At 39.1% G+C, this 25,365-nt stretch overlaps 2 protein-coding genes across 3 annotated transcripts; both read left to right on the plus strand.

Moving 5' to 3' along the window:
* The first annotated feature begins 10,006 nt into the window (after nt 1–10,006).
* On the plus strand, nt 10,007–11,366 carry LOC116263814 (glycine-rich cell wall structural protein-like). The gene has a single exon (XM_031643602.2). It carries the CDS (start codon nt 10,063–10,065, stop codon nt 11,143–11,145), a length of 1,083 nt encoding a protein of 360 aa, XP_031499462.1. The 5' UTR covers nt 10,007–10,062; the 3' UTR covers nt 11,146–11,366.
* Nucleotides 11,367–16,519: 5,153 nt separating this feature from the next.
* On the plus strand, nt 16,520–24,738 carry LOC116263753 (DNA-directed RNA polymerase II subunit RPB7). Of its 2 annotated transcripts, none has more exons than XM_031643528.2 (7): nt 16,520–16,814; nt 19,903–20,024; nt 20,239–20,404; nt 21,369–21,419; nt 23,039–23,104; nt 23,636–23,704; nt 24,367–24,738. In XM_031643528.2, the coding sequence occupies exons 2-7, from the start codon at nt 19,909–19,911 to the stop codon at nt 24,430–24,432; spliced, it is 534 nt and encodes a 177-aa protein (XP_031499388.1). In that variant the 5' UTR covers nt 16,520–16,814; nt 19,903–19,908; the 3' UTR covers nt 24,433–24,738. The 2 variants fall into 2 exon arrangements, with proteins under 2 accessions (XP_031499388.1, XP_031499387.1); XM_031643527.2 differs by having other exon boundaries at nt 16,522–16,814; nt 19,815–20,024.
* The last annotated feature ends 627 nt before the right edge of the window (nt 24,739–25,365 follow it).

A 25,365-nucleotide genomic window follows, 5' to 3' on the forward strand; every position in this document is an offset into this window, starting at 1 on the left:
GGACTAGGTCAAGCCGCATGAGCTAGCCTCTTCGCTAGCTACTCTGGCTCATCTATCGACCATCCTCCCCTCTCGTCGGCAGCAGTTCGACGCACGTGGCCGAGCCACACCCGGTGAAGGTAGGTCGGCATTGCCTTCTCGGTTGCAGCGCCCTCGTCAATCCTAGCGGCACCTCCGACCGCGGTACCAACGACAGACATTCTCCCTCGCAGCGGCACCTCAGGCCGCGACTTCAGCAACAGGCGGTTGCAACCCCTCGGCCAGCGTTTCCAGCGCATGGCCGACCCTTCCTCGGCGTTTGGCAGCAGGCGGCTGCCTATTCCGCGCTCAGCTTCTCGGCAGCAGGCAGCTGCGAAGGCTGACGCCCCTCGGCCATCTTCGGCCTGCGCCAACAGCCTCATTCGTAGCCGGCAGTCTCGACAACAAGCTTCGTGGAGGCTCGCCTCAAACGGTCCTCTTGAACCGATGTTGCAATACCCGGGGTTTGGATTTCCCCCGTGGTGACTTATCCGGCATAGTCAAGATCCCTCTTGGCTGGTATTGTGTTCTTCTCCCCCTTGTAGCTTTCGGGGTGGTTGTGTTGCTTTCGCATTAGGTTGCATTTAATTTACTTGTTTTAATGCTTTAGCCCGGCTTCGGCCATTGCTCTCATTCGTGGCACATCGGAGGCGCAAGCGCCAAAGGCACGGTCACAAAGAGCTTGACCTACCTACTTGGGAGAGTGGTTTGCACGCTAGCTTGTGGTTTGCATGGTTTGCTGAAGTGAGTTGTGAGCGGATTCTTGTATCGCACACCTTTGTACGGCGTCACACCCTCTAGTTTTTGTAGTAGGCTTGCCTTAGGTATTTTTTTTGGGATACCCGCACTTGTACCTTCGTCCTACTGGGTTTGCGCAGGGGTCCTGTTCGGTCGGGTAGATTCTTGTATGCATTTGTTTAGGATTTTTTGTTTTCTAGATTGATCCTCAAGAGATCTTGGGAGTAGGATTCACTATTGGTTCACGCTCTCTAGCCGCAACCTGGTGTGGTCCTAACAGGGTCCTAACAGTTCCCTATATAAGTGTTGTAGGTGATCGCTTCGTGCCCAAAGGAAGGAACACCAATATTTCTGGTCTACCAAAAATTTCGGATTAATTGCTGCTGCCGACCTGTAGCCTGTTTCCGCCGACCTATGGTTTGCTGCTACCGACTTATGGCTCACTGTTTGCTGCTTTGGATCAGGTATGTGCCTTCTTCCATGACATATTCATGCCAAGTTATCCCTAACCGGGTCAAGCTAGACTAGGCCGTTCCAGGCCAGACCAGCCATCTCTGACTGGCCAAACCCTATTATCCTTGGCCATGAGCCAGGATAGGGTCCTACACCTGGCCAGTAGTCAGCAAGTAGGCCACGTAGCTGACCACATGTATTTTAGCCTGGCCAGTACCAAGGTACCCTCGATCATCATTGACAACTCATATCCAGCATTAGCCACACTTTGACACCGGCCGGCCAGCCAGACGTCAGCCACATGATGGACAACGGCTAGTAGACTCTTCCACCGTTTGGAGATAAAAAGGGACCAAGCCCTTCACGTAGTACTTACGATCATGCTCAGACCGATCAACTACCTAAGTCCGACCCACCTAGGCTCAGACCACTCTTGAAGCACACTATGGAGCTCATACCAAATTTGAGTAGGTCCCCTCGGTTCGAGCCTACTCAAGCTGAGATTCGAACCCTTGTGCATTGATTAGCTAAACATTAATAATGTTTTTCTTCATGGAGTGCATAAACAAATTATATATTTGAGTCGACTAACAAGCTTTGAGCACAGGATGTGTTCTCAATATGTTTGCACGCTATATAAGGCAATGCATGGATTAAACCATGCACCAAGTGCTTAGTTTGAAAGGCTCCAAAACTATATTCATTAGTAGAGCTTTAAAATTTTCAATTTGACTCATCATTATTCATAAAGAAAGATCATGGTAATATTACTTACTTTATAGTTTATTGAAGATAAAGATATAAAGCATATATTACTTAATGTAATGCCTATCAATTACCTAATGCAATGTCTGTCAATAAATACAATATGGTTTGTAATGTTCACAATATAGCGGACACCTTGACTTCCGATGCGCACTAAGAGAAAATTGTAGAAGGTCATGGATATAGGCTTACATCGAACCACATTAAGAATCCCCTGTGTTCCCTTTCTCTTTCTTATTTTACTCTTCTTTTTGCACGGCATAGGCATCTCCGACAACACAAGGGAAATGGTGTTGCTTAAACATGACTGCTTCCACTTGTGGTACGAGTGAGTTTAAAAAATTCTAAATAGTACCATCCATTTTCCAAATCAATCCTGCATATATGCATATGAAAAAGTATTTGGAAGGATCTTGCATGCATGTAAATCCACAGTTAACACCTCTTCAAGTTTGAAAAGATTTTCGGATGCACAATGACATATCGGACCCCGCTCATTGGGCACAGCATGGGACAGATCAAGCCTGCCTGCTCATTGTTTACTGCATAGGACCACACACAATGTGCCATGACCACTTGCCATGTATGGTCAAGATCCTTATGCATGTTGCCTTCTTTGTTGTAGTCTTCTTATCCTCCTCACTCATCAAAGACTACTCATCTGACATCTTCGGCACCAGAAATTCATTTTCAGCTTTCAATTAACTGGTGAATGGTGTCAACTTGGTGATTTTAACAAGAATCTCCAGCTCCGACAGGAAGTAGTACTGCAACTGCTTCCTCTATATGGAAAGGACAGAAATCACTTCGTTTTCTTGTCAGAGAAACTGTACCGTCTGTCACAAGCAATATCCCCTTCCAATCATGGCTGCCTGACGGACTAACCGGGGCTGGTTCTCTGCAATACTTTTGGTTGAACCTTTCTATACCGACATGCCTGAATCTGTGTCAGTAATGGAGCAGCTTCCTCCAATAATGAGATTGGCAGAGGAATAAAATGAACTCTTTGGTTCTCACTCGCAGCTACCATCCTGCAGCCTAGATAAAATTCTCAAACCTTATCCAGACCGCACACAATATGCTGCAGCAACAACATGGCCTGTCTCCCAGCACATCTTTGCCATAGACCCACTTGGATCAGAAAGGTTAATTAAATGTACCAGTACAACACCGGTACTTCCACCACGTTGAATATAGCTAGTATTGAATCAGAAGTGTATATTTAACTTATTAACGACTCAAGAAAATTATAAGCGTATGGTGGCAATCAGAATTATCACTAAGGTGGCAGAATTATTCCCCGATCGCGAGGCTATTCTGGTCTAATAAATGCATACCTACCAATTTTACCTGATAGGAAGGGGGAAATGCCTATTTAATGGAGCCAAAACAGAATGCTCCATGTGGCTGACATCATGAACTACTCTGGGATGCCAAGTGATCCATTAGATTAAGTTCAGAAATGGGAAAAATTACTCTCTCCAGCCTAATCAGATTTTTCATAGTTGGATTTGGATTTACATTCTAAAAGCACTGGTAGAAGATCTCTAGCTAACTAACTATCTAGTCCGTGTAAGTTCAAAGTTAGATGCAAAATGCGTTGGTGAATCCAAGCACAAAATATACATAATCAACTAAATGGAAACTGAAGTCACTTCCATACCGAGGCTGTCTGCCCACCATTGGCGCTGCTTCAGTCACAGGCAGTGATGATCGGCCACATCAATGATCTTCCTTAGGCACCAACGCTGCAAGCGGAGCGGCGCTGCTGTTCCGTCTTTCTCTTGTAGTGGATCTTATTTTGCATGTAAACTTTGTGGATAGAAGTCAAGTTAACATTCTTTTTCATCTTTTAACTTCAATGTGGAATCATTGTTAAGCTCATATGTACCATGATTTCAAGTTATTGCTAGCTGTCTTAGTACCGACACTTACATAACGTGGGCAACTCATCAATACCACCAAACAAAAAGGGACGTTACAAGTTTAAATTTAATGAGGACATATAAGATATCTCCCTTGCCATAAGGTTGACGAGTGACGACGAGTGTACCTTCCTGGACGGTTTTTATGAGGTGGGAAGTCATGTCTCTGTGGTTCACCAAACTCTATTTAAAGCACGATCCTTTCAGTAAAACGAAAGCGTAACGAAACTGGTTTCTTGGAGAATAACATCTGGAGCACACAAACTTAAAGTAAAAATACACTACTTATCTAACCGTCTGAATTGAGCATATGGTTTTGCATGGTAGTTCATCCTTGTACGTGAATAATAATGTTCAGCTTATAACAAGTAGCTTCCTTCTCCAAATGAATGTAATTAACCTCGTGTACTACATGCGGAACTTTTTAGCAAGATCTTTCCCTGTTTTTCATTGTTTTGTTTTTCTGATCCTTAATATCTTTCAAATTGCAATGTTAACACTGCCAAGTTTTCTATCAATATTGCCCTATATATAGATTGCCAACTAGATAGTGACAAGTTAACATTGACATGTCCCAAGTAATTAAAAAACCCAGAAGAAGCAGCCCTTGTCACGAGATTGTGGCCATGGATACTTTTTGGTGGACAAGAGTGCAAGCCATGGATACTTTTTGGTGGACAAGAGAGTTACTTTTTGGTAGACGAGGATCATAGATCTGGCTGATAAATTTATGGTGACTTTGAAACACCAAGTTTCCCTTGAACCATTTCCCCGAGGGGCAGCACATAACAGGTTGGGATCTTGTAAGCCCAGTCATCAGTTCAATTTTTGTGGGTGTTATGTATCTGCATAGCAAATTGAGCAGGTGAGTACTTGTAAGTTCACCCAAGTCTTGAAGCAACCCTAGACCTGGCGGCAGGAAGAAGGGGAAAGAAACTTGGGCCTCTTCAGGGTATCTCCCCCTCAAAGCATTAAATGAAATTCATCTTTGCCTCAAAAAGGGAAAAAGTTTACAAGCAACAACCATTTTGATTTCCTACATCGTCTTGGAGCTATTATTCTTCAACGGCATTTTAGTTGTATGTTCTTAGTGGGTAGCTGGCTCCATCAAAGCAAGGCCAACAACCATCCTCATAAGATAAAAGGAGAGGTAATATGTGTTTCATCATAGAAAAAGGAAAGGCAAGAAGAAAGAGAAAACCAAAGGCAAACATGAAGATCTTTTCGTCCCTAGGGTGGCCTTCCAAATATTGTTGGGTTGTCATGCCTTTAATGGTGTGCCATGTGGACTGTCTACTCTCTCACCCAATCTTTTGTGTGGACGCCAATTAATAGGAACAGCTCAGCTCTTGAGGAAAAGTGGCAACCAATTTGAGTTGGCTTGGAGAAGGTGATCATGCTTGAATATTCAAGTACACATTGGCCAGCCAGAAAGAGGGGACACTTGGGAAGAAGTTCTACAGAAACCACACTGTCTAGCAAGTTGAATAGCAATTGCCATTTGAATCCTTCTCAAATACTAAAATGCCGTGCCCCCTTGTTCAAAATTTAATCGCTTGCATGATCATTGTGAAAGATCTGGAAAAGTATTTTGGGATCTTAGGTTCTCTAGTTATCTGTCCAACTATTAGCCAACGTTAGATTGTAGATTAAGTGAGCGAATTTACTTATCATGTTCTCGACTATCAAATATTGTGTGGTCGCGCCCTTGTAAAGGTACCTGGTACATACTCTAGACCATTAAAATGCAACTCGTAAGTAGATAAAATGTATGCATGCAATATGGGTAGAGAATACCTTTTGTACATATATATTTCATGAATTACATACAAATATATATCTCATACCAAATATGCATATATATATAAAAAGTATATATAAAGATTGTGTACAATTATCAATTTTGTTGAATAGGAAGTTTATATATATATATATATATATATGATTGTCCACATCCAAATCCTTAGAATTAATGAGCCATTTTTCTTGTTGAGTATATGAGAAGATTAACGAAACACTTTCTCGATCTTAAATTAATGAGCCGTTTTTCTTGTTGAGACAACCTAACCGTCTCAAATAGATTTCAGACAGAATCTTAACTTCTGATAGGACCTGCATGGCCTACCGTGGCAACTGGCAAGTATTCTGCATCCAGGAAAGCAAGTGAAAAGATTTGATATGTGCAGTTTAAAAACAAAATGCAGATGCTGTTCGAGTTTAATTTTCTTTATTTCTTAAATTGGTCAAAAAAAATTATTTCCTATGTTCATCGAGAAGAACCAAATTATTTAATTAACCTCATTATCTATTCTCATCATCAAAAGGCCGGGAGAACAACTATCTACATGACATGATTATAGAAAGATCACTTGTAATATTGATCATGAGACTAGATTGAGCACAGGGCATCGTTTATTTTCTTGGAATCTTATTTATCAATGAATGCCCAGCTTATCTTGTAAACATAATAGTTAATGGTTTTTGCAGAAAACATTTTAAAGGGTAGCTTATGAAAGTAGTTACCTGCAGGGGAATTGACCACAATTTATGGCATAATAATGGTTTTTAAAGTGACATTTAAAATTTTTAACCATCCAGCAACATTTGGTTTCAATTTTTCATATCATATCATATGTGGGCGCAGATCCCAAATTTGAAAATGTAACTTGTGAATGTGAAATACCACCAGCAGCACCCGTGCATCTGATCCTTGTTGGTTTCTTATAAGCCATGCAATAGAAATCTTACTTAGGTGCATCTGTGGTCTTTGCTGGCGTAACAGTACATCCCTCATCAGTCATCTCTATTCCTTTTCTATATTTGATGCATGCTTCCATAACCATGCTATTGTACTGTGCCAAATCGATCAGTTTGAGTTCTACACTGAGAAGGCGACAGGAATAGATGAGGTCATAAATTCCACGTAACTCCACACACACACACACACACACATATATATATATATATAACTGTGTATTTTTTATTCATTTTTTACTTTTACTATTATTGTTATCATATTTCTTATTATGTTTGATGCTCATGAACAAAGAAACGAAATTAGTTTTAGGTTTTGTTTCTTGCCCCATTGTCTGGTTTAGCCATTTGATAATTTAAGGAAAAGCAAAATTAAATTTAATGTTATTATGGGTCCCACTTTAGAAGAAAATTAATGTCGCCTGGTGCTAATACTTCTTTCGTTTTAGTTCATAAGATCACGATTTTTTAGTATCAAATGAATTACTCATCTTCATTATGGCATCTTCATTTTAATTATTTGGGTAATTCCATCAATACCCCTTTATCATCGTTACTCCACTCTTCTTTGAGCGTGGTTCAAGTTCAATTCTTCTTTGCTGGTTATTGGAGACGATCAATTTAAACTATAGCAAACAAATAATGATGCTTGGAGCCCCATATATGAATATGTAAGTAATGACTTAGATAATCTGTTCATGACAATACAGTCACTATAATTAAACTAACTTATAGGCCGGTTAAAGAAAAGGAGAGACTGCTCCTGTTATCCCCGTCAATGACTTTTCTCTCTAATTGGGAAACAGAAAGAACTCAGACATCTTGAAATTCCAATTATGTATTAAAATTTTTCTAGAAATCGGCTCTAAGCTGACCCTTACTTATTTTTTTGATGTTTTTCTCTTCATTTTTTAAGATTGGTGAATTGATGAATATTCAAAACTTATTGTTGTTAAATTCGATCAACATTGCCATATATCGCATGAAAGGTCATCAACATTTAAAGAAAGATAAATGCTTCATTCTTTCTCTTACGTCTCTGTACATTTTCCGTTAAATTGATGAATGCATGTGGGTTATTCAATGACAGAGGACCACTACAATCTACGGGAGTTTAGTCAGTGACAGGGTTGATGGTATTTCTTGAGATTTTGAACCAGCTGGCTAGCTTTCCTTGTGCAAGGTCCAACCATAGAACAGATCATTCTTTGAAAAATCTAAGATCTCGCTGAGGGAAAAGTTCCTTTCTCTTGGTAGCTAGGAACATCGTTTTCAAAATATTTATAGTTGTTTGATAGATATAAATGTATACCAAGCATAAGCAATTGTGAATACAATATTGAAACCATAACTCTAGTTACTACAGTGCTGATATTATTGGACGATGTGATATTTTCAGAAGTAAATGCACTTTTCGAGTACCATCTTGTAATTGGCGAGGTTTCTGGAATCAAGTCTGAACTTTTATTCCTTATCTCAATTCAATGATATCTTAAGCTAATTAACATAAAATGCAGTGAGCATTGCAAGTAGATCAAGAACTACTTTTGTTCTTGATGTGTCTGGCTTTTTCTTTGAAAAAAAAAAAAACTATGAAATTTTTTTTTACCATAGTCAACCCAAGATTAGCCAAAGATGGCAGTTACAGTGCTCGAACCGAGTATTTAGAAGGGTGCCTTTCCCTATCAAAGCAGGAGTTTAGTGGGTGATCCACAGTACTGATGAAATCCTCGTGTTTAGAAAGGAGGAAATTAAATGGATCCGAATACCGTAGTACTGCGACCTCACAGCCAAAACGATGAACGTGGTTAATAATATATACCAGCATGACCCTACGACCTGCTGGTAGGACAAGATTTTTATTTCATGATGCAAATGTGGCATACAAAAGTGTAAAATCGCCTTATTATCTTAAACTTAGAAGACGGATATTTTCCAAATAATGATTCCTTTTTAGGGTGGAGGGGGGTGCCGTGAGGTTCATGTGTGGGCAATTGCCTACACAGACCTACAAAAAGTGCTTACTTTCATATTGATACCTCAAGGCAATTTTTTCTCAGTGACCTATATGTTGATGCCCCTTTTATTCTTAATGGCCCTTAGTCAGAAATTTCTAGCTCTGCCCGTCTTACATAAGATGCACGGTAAATAATATGTGGAGGACAAAAATTGCTGTTGGCAATGTTTGACAAGGGCTTCCATTAAGTGTTGGTGAGGGAACTCCTTTCTTTGGAGAAGGCAGGGGAAATAATTATAGTTAAGAGGATACTTTTTTATCTGAAAAACATAAAAAGCATGCATTCTAATCTTGATAGTGTCCTGGCTACGAATTAACCGCCGAAGTTAAACAAGTAATTAGTAGGGCTGGTCAACAAGATGAAGGAATCAAACGATTAAGGAACAGCTCAATCACAATTCACACACCCATAAAATTGGCCTTCTTAAATTAATGGTGCATTTGAAAGCCAGCTCAAGCTCATAATGAAACCAAGCTGAAGTTGGTAGGCCTAAATAAATAGCAATGCCTTATTTAGTTTGTAGATTAATAGGCTTGCAATCTAAATCTGCATGACTGCAAGCTTTGGTTGAATATTCACAACAGCAGGCAATTACAAGAGTACTGAAACTCCTAAATTTTTAACTATTCTACTTCAGTGTGTATGAAGGGGGCGTTTGATATATAACCAGAATCATGGAATTTTAGAATCAAAATGCTCATTCCTTAAGAAATTAGGATTATTCAAGGAATGGGGTATTTTGTTTCCAGAATTAGGAAACAAGGCTTGGATTTTTTATTTTATTCCAGTTTGAGGAAGAATAATGATTTTGGAATTTTCATTCTTGAATCAGAATTCCAAACCATTAAACGCTTCCTAAGATGCTTGCACACCAGATATATGATGTCTGTCTAAAGCCGAATACTTTCCATTACAGAGAGTGAGAAAAGTAATTCTCTGATTGAATATTTCCGAAAACAAGGATCTAGATCAACCATTTCAACAGCATATGTCTCATTTTGAAAAAAAAAAAAGTAAAAAACTTGGCCTCTCATAAAATAATTGTCCATGTGATCTGTTAAAAAAAAATGCAAATTAAGGTCGATTACAGCAATGGGAGGAAGTTGAGAATGGATTCACTGTCACTTAACTCTCTGTTCATCAGTTGCTTCTAACGATTGTAAACCATATTTGCCTCAAAAATCATTGCTTCTCTTCTTATATATAGCAATATGTTAGCAATAATATACACGTGGAGGGTTAGTTGGCACAGAACATGTGAACTGATTGGTTGCCTATGCTGATGGCCATTAATGTCACTGCAACCAGTTGGCCTCTATAAATACCTTCACAAGCCACACCTTCTAGAGCACTGCAATCCCGTTTCTCCTTAGTAAAGGAAGCAAACAACCATGAGAGCTAAAAATATGTCAGGCTCTCCTGGAGGAAGGCTCCTCTTTCTCGTCCTTCTTAACCTTCTTCTTCTCCATGCTAGTGCTGGTGCTCGCAAGCTGCTGAATGAAAAGGCCAACCATGAAGAGGCCAACCATGAAGAGACCAACCATGATCAGGCTGCTCCCAACCTAGATGACCAAAAATGGTTTGATAAGTCTTGGGGAGGTGGTATGGGGGGTGGATATGGTGGCGGCGGCATGGGCGGCGGGTTTGGTAAAGGTATTGGTCTTGGTGGATTGGGTGGTGGGTCTGGTCTAGGCGGTGGCTTGGGTGGTGGTTCTGGTCTTGGTGGCTTGGGTGGTGGTATTGGCAAAGGCCTAGGCGGTGGCTTTGGTGGTGGTTCTGGTCTTGGTGGCTTGGGTGGTGGTTTTGGCAAAGGCCTCGGCGGTGGCTTTGGTGGTGGTTCTGGTCTTGGTGGCTTGGGTGGTGGTTTTGGCAAAGGCCTCGGCGGTGGCTTTGGTGGTGGTTCTGGTCTTGGTGGCTTGGGTGGTGGTTTTGGCAAAGGCCTCGGCGGTGGCTTTGGTGGTGGTTCTGGTCTTGGTGGCTTGGGTGGTGGTTTTGGCAAAGGCCTCGGCGGTGGCTTTGGTGGCGGTTCTGGACTTGGTGGCGGTTCTGGTCTTGGTGGCTTGGGTGGTGGTTTTGGCAAAGGCCTCGGCGGTGGCTTGGGTGGTGGCTCTGGTCTTGGTGGCTTGGGTGGTGGTTTTGGCAAAGGCCTCGACGGTGGCTTCGGTGGTGGCTCTGGTCTCGGTGGTGGCTACGGGAAAGGTTATGGCAAGGGTTTTGGCTGGGGCGGTGGGTACGGCAAAGGCTTTGACAAAACTACATTTGGCCTTGGCCATGGCTGGGGCGGTGGCTACGGCAAAGGCTTTGACAAGAGTGCATTTGGCCTTGGCCATGGCTGGGGCGGTGGCTACGGCAAAGGCTTTGACAAGGGACTTGGTTTTGGTGGCGTTGGAGGTGGCGGAGGTGGTGGCATGGGCGGTGGTGGTGGTGGCGGTGCAGGAGGAGGGTACGGAAGCTACGGAGGTGGGCACCATTGAAGAATAAACTGGGATTTGCCTGATCAGATCTGTGGCCAATAATGTGTCCTGCGCTTTCTAGTTTTGTATTTATGTTCTCTAAGCTTATATTTGAAGACTTTAATTAAAGTTGTGGGTTTCATTTGTCTTTCATTATTAACTGGTGTCCTTATCTCGTTATTATATCTCGACCATTTCATTGTGATGCCTCTGTATTGCTTAGATATATTGTCCATTTTTTACTTGTTATGCTTCCCACATAATTATCGATCACATTCTCGGCCAAAAAATATATATTTTTCCCGGATCTTTGCCAAAGCTTTACATTTTAAACAGCTATTTTTTAATCAAATTGGCATACCATACGGCTCATGGAAATCGAATAAGGGACGTGCCCGTTACGTGCCACATATGTTAATCCATGCATCACATATATGTTATTTTATTAACCCAGATGACAATTTTGTGTTTCCAAAATGACAACTTCAAGCAGCAGTTAGTTGCAAATATACGCCCTAAAAATTAGGCAGGTTGTAAATTTTTTTCAACATGCATTTTATAATCCGGAAAGCCTAATAAACGTTTACTGCTGTCAGATAACAGATTTTTTTGTTACAAATTTATTCGAGCGATTGATGAAATTTGAACGGATGCGGGCGCGTGTATATATATATATATATATATAATCAAAATATTAATTACTAAGAGATGATGAATAACGAATATGAATTACAGATCGATGGGACTCGGTCCAGTTAATAAGACCCTCGTTCAGGGTCCAGCTACTTCCCACGAGACTGTACATTAGGCTTCCATGAGATCTAATGGCATATCAAACCATCTTCATGAGTTAGGTGTTGGTTGGAACTTGCAGCTTAGGTACAAGCACTGCAAATGAGGATGGTCCCGCCTCATTAGGATCTAACGCCGTTGATGGGCCATGGCTGCGTATTGATTGTGCCTCATAATTATTCAGTAACAGTATAATTCACCCAGTCACTGAAAGCTCCATCCACCTACAAAGGAGGCTGGGCTTAATGGCTTCAGGTTGAAAGGTCAAGATTCCATACTCAGCTGAGCACATCTCTCAGCTGAACCGCACTCTTCATGAAATCACACTTGTTATCAGAGCAACCTGATCCACCTCAATCTGCGGCCTTGGCTCTCCCTCAGATTTTAAAAAATTTAAAACTTTATATGTAAATTTCAAAAATTTTAGTTTAAAGTAGATACAAAATTTGAAAAAAAAAATTATTTCGAACCATGTTAAAATTTTGAACTGTAGTTCGGTCGTTGCAATGAAAATTCTTGGCTCTGCCCTTGCTCAAGTTGCTTCTGAACTGTGCATGTATACTAACATTCAGTGTCTCAGTTTGTTAATATCCAGTGTTGACATAAACAATGCATCAACATTATCACACCATTATATATATGTGCTTTGTCTGATTGGAAACCTAATTCATTCAAAGTAGTTTGACTACAGCGCTGGCATGGGATTTATAAATAGCGACTAAGTTCCGAAGGAAATCGACTACCCCGCCAGCAAGGGATTTATATTTTGCTTTCAATAACATGTCCTATTTTCATATGGACTCCCTTCCCTTTGAAGCTTAGCCGAGGTGCAAATGAGAGTAGGGGATGCCTTTGAATTGTCCATGGTAAGTCTACTTCAAGAGATTTAGCAAATAATTTCTTTGGTTGAGACTAACGAAATCATTTTCATGAATTGACCTCGAAGCTGCCTAGAGAATACGACAGTCTACGCATATCTTGCATAGAAAAATTACACTTCAGCTCATCATAAATCACATACCCTATTGCTTCTTCGGATGGTCTTGTAACCAGAATGTCATCTACATAAACTAAAATAAAAGTTTGACTCGTTGTAGATATGAATAACGACATATTTGATTAGGAAATCCAAAAACATCCCAAAGGAATTGGCTAAGATGCAATACCAAGCTCTTAGAGCCTGCTTTAGTCCATAGATAGTCTTTACTAGATGGCGTACATGTTTTTGGATGTGTTTGATATTCATGTCCTTGAGAATGCAACATACAAACTTCTTACGTAAGAAATTCATTCAGAAAAGCATTATGAAAGTCAAGTTGATAGATATCCCATTTGATAATACCATGCATACAGAGGTTGGTTTGATTGTAAGACTAAAAGTCTCTGTAAAGTCAATTTCTGCCTCTTGAATATATTCTTTTGCTACCAATAGGACTTAGTGTCTGGCTACAGTTTTGTTTACATTATATTTGTCTTTATATACCCATTTGGATCCAATAATATTGAAGTGATCTTGCTGTTGTACAAGAACCCCAGTTTTATTTTGTTGGAATGCATCATATTTTTTGTCCATAGCTCTTTGCCATTTTGTCATCTGAGAGGTTTTCTTGTAGCTGGCAGATTCATGAATCTTCTCTTTGGATTTGGATTTGATGGCTAGAAAGGATTTCAGTTTTAGGGAACTAGTCATCGATCTTGTGATCCTGTGGTGGGTGTGTATGGGAGGTGGCATGTTAGGTAACAACAGGTTGCTAGGTAATGGGATTAGTGTATTTGGTTCTCATGGGAGTGGTTGTAGAAGATTGTTATTGAATGGCAAGACGAGTGTAGCCTCAATTTGAGATGGTTCGGTTTAGGGGTAGAGCTAAGATTTTTTTTCAAGGGTAGGCCAAAAGGTCTGACGAACTTATTCGGGTTGGGCTAAACTAAACCCGAATCCAAAAAATACATTATGCTTTTCAATTAGATGGGGTGGGGCCACGGCTCTGTCCTAGATCAGATTTTTGTTGGTGATGATGAATTGTAGTGATCTGACGGTCCTCAATATTAGCATGGAGATGATCTGACGGTTCTATCGTCTTGTGATCAATCAGCTTAAATGGAAGTTTATGAGTTTTGAACCCTTTTCTCTTGGTTGAATGGCAAGTTAAAAAGATTGGTGAACGTGAGTTTTTCTTTGTTAGGGCTGGTGGTAGTAGACGTCACTAACTCACATATTATTCTCGTAGACCATTCATAATGATCTGTACTGAGTTAGACACAGGGTATTCAGCAGCAGCAGCAACAGCAATGGTGTTGGTAAGAGACTTCACCTGATCTAAGCACGAGACCATATCAGCTCCATCCTTGTTTATGAAGCTCAATTCCTTCTTTAAGTAACATAACAAGCGGAGGAGATTGAGATCCGTAGGATCTCTATAGTTCAGTCAAGGCCTCATGAGCGGCTTGGTGTTGAAGAATCCGCTAGTGACGGAGCCAGGAATTTTTGGATATGGGGCATTGTTATAAAAAGTCTAATTTATGAAGGGCACAACATATTTAAATAAATAAATAATTATAAAATATGTAAAAATAAATAAAAAATTTGTTGCGGTATGGGCAAATGCCCACGCCAGCGTATATGTAGCTACCCTACTGGAATACACTCGTTAACTTGTTTAGATACTGTACCCTCTTTATCCAACTCAAGGCCATTTGATATGAACGTCCCGTCATACATACTTTGGATCATAATCACAAAAAAAATGCATTATTTTTAAAAAAAAATATGAAAAAAATACAAGAAAATGAAATGCAATTTAGAACTAAAAAGAACATGTTTTTTTTTAAAAAAAATTGTTAAAAACGAAGAAAACGTGTTTTTTAGCGTTTTTTCACTTTTTTCATTTTTTTATTTCTTTCTTTTTAATGCCAAACAGTTTTTTTTTTTTTTATTTTATTTTTTATTTGTTGCAAATCTACTTATCTTTTGATGTTTTTATTATTATTTTCTCACTTATTTTATTTTCTCCTATTTTTAGTTTTTTAAATTTAAAAAATACCTTTTTCCCATTTTTTTTCATATTTTTTAAGTCGGACGTATTATACCTGAAAAAAACCTCGCTGTTTAAAAATATGAATTTTCTTTTTTTCTAGTTGTTTTCCTTTTCATCCTTGTAAATGAGGTTGGCCACTGCAAAAACATGAAGAGATGCCATGGACGATTCTTGAAACAGCAGCACAGAAGACTGGAATAAACTCAGAGTTTTTCTTAGGCAAGAAGTGTCTCTGACTATGCCATGTTAGAATGGTATCACGACACTGCTTTTGGGATGATCAGCTCAGGGTGAAGTGGGATGAGATGCTCATACATCCTGCAACTTGGGAGGAATGGGAGGAAACTGGAACTTTGTTTGTCTCCTTCATTTGTAAAACAATAGTAGTTCTCTTCTCACACATGGATTGCAATTTTTGGCAGTTGACCTCTCTTTTGTAGTGTCCTAAAATTAGGCTGCACACGGACTGAGTCGAGCTCGAGCTCTTTATAGCAAGCTCGGGCTCGACTCGACCACACAAAATATGCTCAAACTCGACTTGTTTAACTCATTTATCTCGTTTAGGCATTAACTCGTGTAAGCATTAACTCGTTCAATTCATGTAAGCATTAACTAGTATAACTTATGGAACCGATTTTGATAATATTATATAAAATACAGGTTTGCAAGTCGAGTAGAGTATAAACGAGTCAAGTTTCTGAAACTCGAACTCGACTCATTTATAGTTTCGAATATCGTTATAAGCTTGAATCCAGCTCCTTTATAAACGAGTCGAGCACGAGCCGAGTTTTTTAAAGTGAATTTGGGTTGAGTCCAAGTTGGTTCCGCTAGTTGTGCAGCCCTACCTAAAACACACCATAAACCGCTGACTATGGCAATCAGCCGGACGATCATCATCTTAATCTTACTGCATGACAAAGGTATGAAACGAAGCTAGAATGCCCTACTATTCCACACCTTGACTACATACATGCAAAGACAAGTTTGTTGCTTCGAGTATGATGTAGCATGTAAGTTTTTTTTTTATATTCTGAAAACTTTCATGTGATGAACGTCCCTATCTGAGGAATAACATCCATTGCCGAAGAAGTAACACATTGAATAGGAGAAAACCTTTAATTCATAGGAGGAAGAAGTGTGGCTTTGCAGATTAATTGTGTGATAGTCATCTAAATTTTGGAGTTGGCTCGACCAGCAAAGTTAGGATACAAGTTCAATTGCATCTATCTGGTCTAAAGATTGTCGACTGCGGTTGGGTAAGAGACTCAAACCAAACTATTAAAATAAATTATTTAGATATTTTTTCAGCAATCTAACCTTGTATGTATGATCTTATGAGTGATTTAATGAGAAACATATATTAAAATTAATAATGTTTTTTTACTTTAATGATGTTTCTTTGAATAATTGAAAAATAAACGATGTCTGCAACATCAAAATTTTGATAATAGAAAAGATCAATTTTGTTGCAAAAATTAACACTTTTATTTGTGCTTCTGTGAATTTTACTTGCTCATTGATATAAAGGGGATGTTTGATCGTCGTGGATTCCACTGTTCAAGCGAAATCCTGATCCATTTTTGAAAAATGTCGGCGCTTCAGCAAAGGCCGGAACGAATCCCAGATCTCAGGAGCGTATCCGAGATTTCTTTCCATATTCTCACCTCCCGCGTTGCTCCGTTGTCCTAAAGCCCGCAGAAAGGAATTTGCCCGCTAGGGCACCCACAAGCAACTGCATCGCTACTTCGCTCTCGCTCACCCCACCTCGTCCCGGTTCACGCAGCAGCGCCGAGGGGAGGAGCAGCCAGCACCAGCGGAGTGGAGAAGCTTGCTGTAAAAGCAGAGGGTCCAACCGGCAACGAGGTACCCTCCTCTTTTCTCTCTCTCTCTCTCTCAACACCGGCATCTCTTTCTCTCTCTCAGCCGCCGGTAGCCATCTCCGCCTGGGATGGCTACCCGCGGTCACCTCATCTTTCCGTTTCTTCCTACCCTTCCCCCATTTTTTCTGGCCTTTGTTTCGCGCGTTCCTCTTCTGGCTTTGGCTGCCGATGGTAGCCACCGTCTGGGCCGTCAAGCTCATCCCCTTCGGTTGGGTTCTGTGTGGAGAATGGAGAAATTTTCAGTTGTGAGCTGCTGCGTCCAGCAGTCGCGAGGCTAGGGATGGACATAAATGAATACAAATCTGCAGAGCTCGAGTGTTTGGGTTTTGCAACGGATAGATCTTGATGTTAGTCTGTCCCTTTTCTCTATCTCCTTCCGTACCAAGCTGACTTTCTTGCTTGTGCCTTTCATGACTGTAATTCTCTTTGTCAATGTATATGTTGTTGACTTGAGGGATTTCAATGGGAAGCATTTGGAGACAACTTTTTGGTCTTTATCAATTTCCTTCTTTTCGTCGTCTAATTTGCGAATTTTCTGTGCTGATGAAAAATTCGAAGATTTTTTTCGCTTATTTTTTAAAATAAAAGGTAACCAAACGGGGTTACGGATGAATGCTCTTGGCTCTCAGCTTCAAAAGTCCTAGAGGTGATGCCTCTTATTCAGAACCCAATGACGATGTTCCAACTCCCAAATGTGTATGACCTGTGCGCAAAAGCTGATACAACTTAATTTTCTATATAGTAGTTCCTCGTTTCTTCATCTTCTCATTCTTTCACCTATTTTCCTCTTTAAAGTTAGTGGATTTAAGAAAAAAGAATAACTGTTTCATTGAGAAAAAAAAGAGAAAAAAATAACTCAAACAGTGAGAAGTTTAGAAAACCAATATGATTGGTTGAACTGACTATTACATTTATTAATTGACCGTACGAGGAATCTTAGTGACAGATTTCAAATGTTGGAGATGGAATTCTAAGTTGCATGAACAGCACATTTTAAGGGTTGGAAAATGCATAGTAACTCTTCTTCGTCGTGTCACTTTACTAAAATGTTGGTGAAATTAAACTAATTATGCTACAAAACACTTCTATTCTTTTATCTTTTGAACTTTAAACCCATGCTTCTTCTGGTGTGTGAGCATGGGAAAAATGAAGCATAAGTAGGCTTTCGTGTTCACAATTTTCAGAACCTTGCTCACAATTTTCTTATGTTAATGCTTGTAGTTGCATGAAGAATCATCTACTGGTTGTAGAACTGTTCACAAGATTGCAAACAGTTCTATCTCTTCTTGCATAAGCCCAGATAGTTATAGTTAATTTAATTAGAGTTTATGCTGATGTAACAGCTTAGTTTGGATACCATTTCCTGTTTTATGTATCTCGGTTTCTTATTTTTTGGTACAAAAGCATGCATGTATGAGATTCCATTGTTTTGACCAAATTCCTGCACTAGCTGTTTGGTGAAACAATTTTGCTACAATTTGCTTGTCTTGTAGTGGTGCATACCAAAATCACGATTTCAGAATTTTTAAAAATTCTGATGTAGGCTTTTGACTCCCCCTATATGCCACTGGTTCCTTTATTGGATGATGAAAGTACTGCTCTTCCTAATATTGCATAAAAAGGCAGGCCACAGAGCCAGCCCACCTCTACTTGTAGACCAAAAGTGCAGTTTAAATACTATTTAAACTCTCTTAGCAAACGTCTGTTTACATGCTATTAGCCAGCCAACGGTCACATCTTTTTTCCAACCATCAACACTTATGCCATCAAACACTAGAACTTAATTCTTGTCAGTATAATTCCAATCAGACACTGGCTGAATTTGGAAAGGGGATTGAAATCCCTCCTCAATTGATTGCAAAATTACAATCTTGGGATTTAATCCCAGGATTTTAATCCTGGTGCAACCAAACACTGCCTAAATTAGGTATGCTGAACATTGCTCATTCTTCCCCCTCTCTTCTCTCTATCCCTCTCTCTACCTTGCAGTAGTGTGCACTTAAAGTCCCGTCTGCAGTAGAGTCAACTAAGACGAAGAAAAAGAGCCTATCAGCTTTATTAGAGGTGAAGTGTGTGTGTTGCGAAAATGCTTTGATCCTCAAGGATGAAGCGTACATATGCCTGGACACACACTTCGCAGGCACAATGTTTTTTCTGCATAAAAATGATGTTTTGCCCCTTTTTCCAACTTTTTTCATCTTTGTTTTTCACCTCGAAGGTTTTGTTTTCACTTTCAAGTGACTTTTCACTCAAGTTGCATTTTGCCGCCTCTTTCACCAAGAGTAGATCATCGCCCTTTGCCATCAAATCCCACTGCCAGCTCGATCTCTCTCAGCCTCTCAGCTATCTGCAATCACGGTAAGCTTGGCCACCATATATTATAGGTGCCTTTAGGTGGTGAAGGAGAAGCTATGTTCAGCTGCTGGCCACCTTTGCTGGTCCTGACCTTGTAAATGACTGTCCTAAAAGTTTCTAGTGGGAAACTGTTTCAAGAACGTTCTCATTTAAGGCCTGCCCTTTCGCTTTGCGTTTTGTTTCAGAACTAAGCGTGTGATCAAATCAGTAGCTACTGAGAGTCCGTGTTTCTTTTAATACATAGTGCGATAAAAAATGTATGTCCTAAAATTATATTCAGACAGGCTTCTTACTTGGCTTGATATTATTGGCAGTTTCTTAGAATGTCACTTGCTTTCTGAATCTTCTTAAGTGCTGAAATGGTTTATGCTTCTTAGCCTCTATGTTCGAGGATGTGCTTCTACATTTTTTGTGCTTGTCGAGTGTAAATTTGATTTTGTTAACATGTGCATCTATGTATAGAAGATGATCCACATGTGTCCAATTTGTTTTTATACTGTTGTTTACTTGTATATTTGTTATTGTAGTTGTTCTCTTTCAATTTTTTTAATTATTTTTTTGCATATTATATTTTATTTTTAGCATGTTGATCCTTGAGCTTACACTTTGATGTTTCACCTCATGGTAGGTTTGATGCCTCGCCTCACCTCACCTTATCGCATTTAACAACATTGGTGCCTGCTAAGGGTCTTTTTGTGTCGCTATTCTACTTATAGGGAAGGATGTTCTTCCACATTGTTCTGGAGCGGAACATGCAGCTCCACCCTCGCCACTTCGGCCCTCGTCTTCGAGAGAAGCTCGTCTCCAAGCTCATGAAGGATGTTGAAGGCACCTGCAGGTCCTCTCTCTCTCTCTCTCTCTCTCTCTCTCTCTCTCGATATATATATATATATATATATATATATATATATATATATATATATATATATATATATATATATATATATATATATATATGTATGTATATGTATATATCGCTCACTTGGTGGGTTTGGGGATTTCTTTTTCCTTCTCATGTTTGCAATTTGATTTGGGCTCAAACTTCATTGAAGTGGTCGGCACGGCTTTGTGGTGGCCATAACGAATGTAGATAACATTGGGAAGGGCTTGATCCGTGATGGCACTGGCTATGTCACATTCCCAGTCCGGTACCAGTGTGTCGTCTTCCGGCCGTTTAAGGGTGAGATCCTCGAAGCTGTGGTCACAGTGGTTAATAAGGTGCACTATCTACAACCTCATGTGCTGAATGCACAATCTCTATCTTTTTTGGTTTCTTGAATTATGAGGTGATTCGATCTGTATTCTTTGTTCATTTTTGTGGAATGTAGCTTTTTTGGGGTTTGTTCTAATTGCCCCTCTATTCGGTTAATTTGAAGTGAACTGTTAATTTTGCATTTGGAGTTGACAGATGGTTTGTTTGAATGCTTAGAACCTGAATTAGTTGGTAGGTATACATCCGTTTCTGGTTCAGCCAACCATTCTTGTGACATTCTTGAGAGGGGATTATGAGGTGAGAACTGATTTATTCTAGAGTCTGGACCTTCAATCTGTAGCCTCGAATTCCTCTAGTTTAGGCTCTTAACTTCCATGGGAATCGATTGACTAATGGTGCTTCTCAGCTGGGTTTTCTATAGAGTTTTTTCACACTAGATTTTTGAAATCTCCAAATTAGCTACATCTCTCTGGGCCTGCATGGGCTTGTGCTTTACATGTAGTTTTTCTGCAGTAAATAACTTTTTCTTTGTTGGTTTTGACTCCACTACTGTTGTGGAATTGTCGCACATAAATATTACTTATATGTCAAAATTTCCTTGGATGGAAATGAAATCTTATCTGTCGCCTGTCGGTGACTCGGTCTTCTATGACATGACATCCTTGAGCTCCTTTTTCATCATTATGCCATGAAAAGTCTTTCTTTTGTTCTTTAAAACATCGTTACCCTTTTATTCTTCTTTCCTTGGGTTGGAGTCAGTGGACCCTTTGCACTCCAATACTTCATCTTAGATGTTTGTAATGATAAGCATTACTTAGTTCTTTTCTCACCTTCCTTGAATATATAAAAGTCTCCATCTTCCATTTTCCTCTCATTATAATACAATTGGCTGATTGCTACTTTTTCAACTCCTATATATGGGACAGCACATGTTACTAAGTTGCAACTAACAGTTTTGAATTGGTGCAGATGGGTTTCTTTGCTGAAGCAGGGCCAGTTCAAATCTTTGTCTCTAGTCATGTAAGCACAAGTTGTCCTTTATGTAATATCCTAGGTAGAAAATGTGCTAGCTTTTAAATAACCTTCTCAGCATAATAATCTCTTTGTTTCCTGTTTATCATCTTGGTTTATTTTAAAATTCTAGTGCATGAAGACTTCTTTTTCTGCCTACTGTGTATTCATTCTGTTAAAAAATGGTGCTTCTTTTATTGATAATGGCTCTCTTAAAAATGAATGACTTGAGACACAACTAAAGACTCAGCAGGCCAACTCAGTGACTTGCGCTGGGTTTTGTTTAACTATTGGTTTTCAAAGAAAAAAAATATATACAACTTGTCATCTAAATATAAAGGGCTACTTGTATAGTTCAGCAATAAGTCAAACTAACGCCAAGTAAAGCCATAACTTATATTTGTTCATATAATAACAAGAAACCACACAACTTAGTTACTCTATAGTTGCATACTTCAACTTAATTATCAATTATCGATATATCAATAGAAACAACTTGACAAAAAATGCATTAAAGTTAATGTATTCAAAATTTATAGCTATCGAACAGTTAACAAACAGAAATATATGTATATATTACCTAAAAATGAAGTCCAAAAGTGAAGAGCCCAAAACTAAAAAATTAAAATAAGTAGAGACCATACCGGAACTTAAGCCAATCAGCTATAGCCTTTCATTTGCATTTCTGTAAATTTAACAAGCAAACAATAGTTCCAATTTTTGTAGTTCCAATAGATTATGGTAATTTTTTCAGGTGGCAAGTATTTTTGGAAAAATATCGGGAAAGCCTTGGAAGTTTTAAAACTTATCCAAAGCAGAAGTTTATGAAAGTCAAAAAAATGTTGGAACATCTCAGGAAAATTTTGTGATTACTAGGGAATGAGGGAACTCCACTGTTTTACATTGTTCAATAGTCCATCCAAATCCCTATATAAATGTGTTTATTAGGTCAGAAGGGAATATCCGTTATTAATGAAAATAATTCCAGATTTTGAAATATGATATCATTGAAATACATAAATTTTCTAAGCTTACTATGATTCAAATTATTGTAGAAATAGCTTTCTTTCTGTCTCAAATGTGACTAGATTGGGTTTCATTTTCCAGTCGATAGTTGTGGATTGTTTTATGTAGTTACATTGTCCATCCAAATCTTTTATTAATCTGTTTTAGATTAAAAAATGAGATACTGTTATTTCATAAATGATTCTTAGTAGTTCACATAAGGTGTTTAGGACATCATGAATAATAGGCCCCAGCAGTTCTGATTGGAACATCATGGAACATGTGACATTATTTTAGAAACCTTAATTGGATCAAATGCCATCTCAGTAGCTTGTAACATGGTTTAGCTAATGCTAGACTTGATGAAATGTAGTTACATGTTTAGCAAAAGTTACCGACTCTTTGAAACAATTGACCCAAGGGAGTTTCTTCGAGAAGAGAAGAGAACATTTCCCCTCTTGTTCATTTCATTTACATGTGTCAAAACAAGATGCTTTTTCATGTTCAATTTGACCATTTCATTTAGAGTTTTCTGTTTTATTTAGTTTTCATGAACATTTAGCAGTCATGCATGTAACTTCACATATTAACTGATGCTTCTTGGTTTGCCTTTTATTGCACAGTTGATACCGGATGATATGGAGTTTCAGTCTGGTGATATGCCAAATTATACAACTTCAGATGGTTCGGTACGGTCTATACTTTGTGTTGGAACTTATAAGATTTTCTAAGCTTAATCCAGTTTCTTTATATGTCTGAGCCTCTGAGGTTATCCTTCATGCTGGAACTTAATAAAGTTTTCCAAGCTAATTTCGTGACTATACTACTACAGATACAAGCATGTCTATGAGACCTTTTTGGTTCATTAAACGTAACAACAATAATTGGATCTTCGGTATTTTGTTGATGTTTTTCCAATTCAATGTTGCATACTTGCGTTACTGTTATTATGTAATTGTGTCATCAGAAAAGAAAAATTAGTGGTAAACCAGGTCACAGTCATGTTTTAGTGCTCCGGCAGAGCTTTATATGTATAACTCAGTTTTGCTCAGTGTTTGTGCTAGCATTGTATGTTCCTAAGATGCGCAAAAAGCATGTAGTGTAAGAAACTGGGTGAGTAATCATGTGACAGTTTAACTGGCAGTCTGGTTCTATATGCTGATGTATGCCCACAATCCTGTGAAATTAATTATGGAACTGAATTTTCTAATCTGTTGCAGGTAAAGATCCAAAAAGATAGTGAAGTGCGGCTGAAGATTATCGGTACTCGTGTTGATGCAACTGACATAGTATGTTCTTACCTTTCTTCTTCCATAATCAACTTGGTGATAAAGTTAAATTGCTTCTTTTTGCTTTCGCTTTTTGTATGGGATGAACTTTTAGGTAGTCCTTTTTACTTCTTTTAGTTTTATTACTAATTTCATCTTTCTTGTTTGCGAAACTCGTCCACCACATTGATTTGTTATGAGCATGGCTCTTCATATCATAATTCTGTCAACCTGTCTTCTTATGAAAGTACACCACTCTCATGCGTTCTTTCTATGGTCACTTCTTCATGTTATGCCCTGATTTTATGTATTTCATGATTTTTTTATTCAGATTATCATGCATAATTTAGAAAAGAAAGTGGATGAGGCTCTACCTGTATCTTGGATTGCTCCTAATCGCTAGTACTGTTTCGTTTTCAGTGTTTATCTTCTCCTGAATCTTTGTTGCTTCACAAAGGCAACATGGAAATATAGCAGTCCCACCATGATTTCCTTTATAAAATAAGGAGATGAATTGAATTAAAAACAGAACCCCTTATAGCTGTTGATGGTCTTCAAGATGAACCATATAGGCCTCACTGTTTCTGCGGGCATGCTTGCTGTTAGTTTACATGGTTTCTGTTTCAATATGTTACCTTTCGTTGCTTTGTTTAAACTCTGGTCTGGTATCTCTTCATTTGCAGTTCTGTATTGGTACCATAAAGGATGACTTTTTGGGTGTCATTAATGATCCGGGCGCTGCAGCATAGAGGGCATCTCCTGATGCATGCAAACTACCGTGAGCTGTCATGTGCACTTAAAACGTACTTCACTGTTTTCTGGAATGTGGACTTGATGAAGAGATATAGGCTTAAATGCTGGGTACCAAGTGCAGTGAAATCTTCTTTCACGTAGGATGACTTGAATTGGTATGTTTTTTTTATTCTGTATGCATAGTTTTTTTCTTAATAGTTAACTTTTCCTTTATTTAGGTGATCATCTGACTGGTCGAGTATGCAAATGACTGTCAGTTATCACTTTCAGCAAGTTAAAAAAGATCTGCTAGATTAATTTCATCCTGTGTAAGTTCTAGAATGCAATAGGCCGTGTGTATAAATGGATGGTCCGTTGGGAAATTTACCCATGTAATTACCAGTTAATTGAAATGGATGGGGAAATGGTACCTCAAGTGCAAGCAGGAAAAGAAATATTTTGGAAAAACCATTTTGTTAAAATAGGTGACAGCATTTGGCCCATCTGGGGAGCGGTGTTAAGCTGCAAAGAATTTAGGAGGAAAGTGAATTTTTGAAAAGAAGCTGATTTCCTGGTAACTAGGATCCCTCATCTCATTTAGAAAATGAAGCCCATAAGGTGCCAGCCGTACCCGCCCCCAACTCCATCCATGGTAGCTTGGAGCAACGAAAACTAAGGTTGGAACTTGGGCACAAAGGAGAACTTCAGAGCTAGAAGCCAGTGCAAGGTATAAACCCCTTGTCCTTTTGTTACGCATAATAAAAGCAAAGTCTTATGTATGAGTAGGAAGTTAACAACTCACTGTCAGCTTGAAGGTTTTTCAGTTCCCTTGCTTCCAGGGTCTTGTGTTGCATGAGGACCTGGGTGGGGTATTGGGGTGTCATGAACTCACTGCTTGCGATGATCCCAAGGTATTAGCACCATGAGAATCGAACTGGTGATGCACTTTT

The sequence above is a fragment of the Nymphaea colorata genome, chromosome 11, assembly GCF_008831285.2.
Source record: "Nymphaea colorata isolate Beijing-Zhang1983 chromosome 11, ASM883128v2, whole genome shotgun sequence".
Taxonomy (NCBI): Eukaryota; Viridiplantae; Streptophyta; class Magnoliopsida; order Nymphaeales; family Nymphaeaceae; genus Nymphaea; species Nymphaea colorata.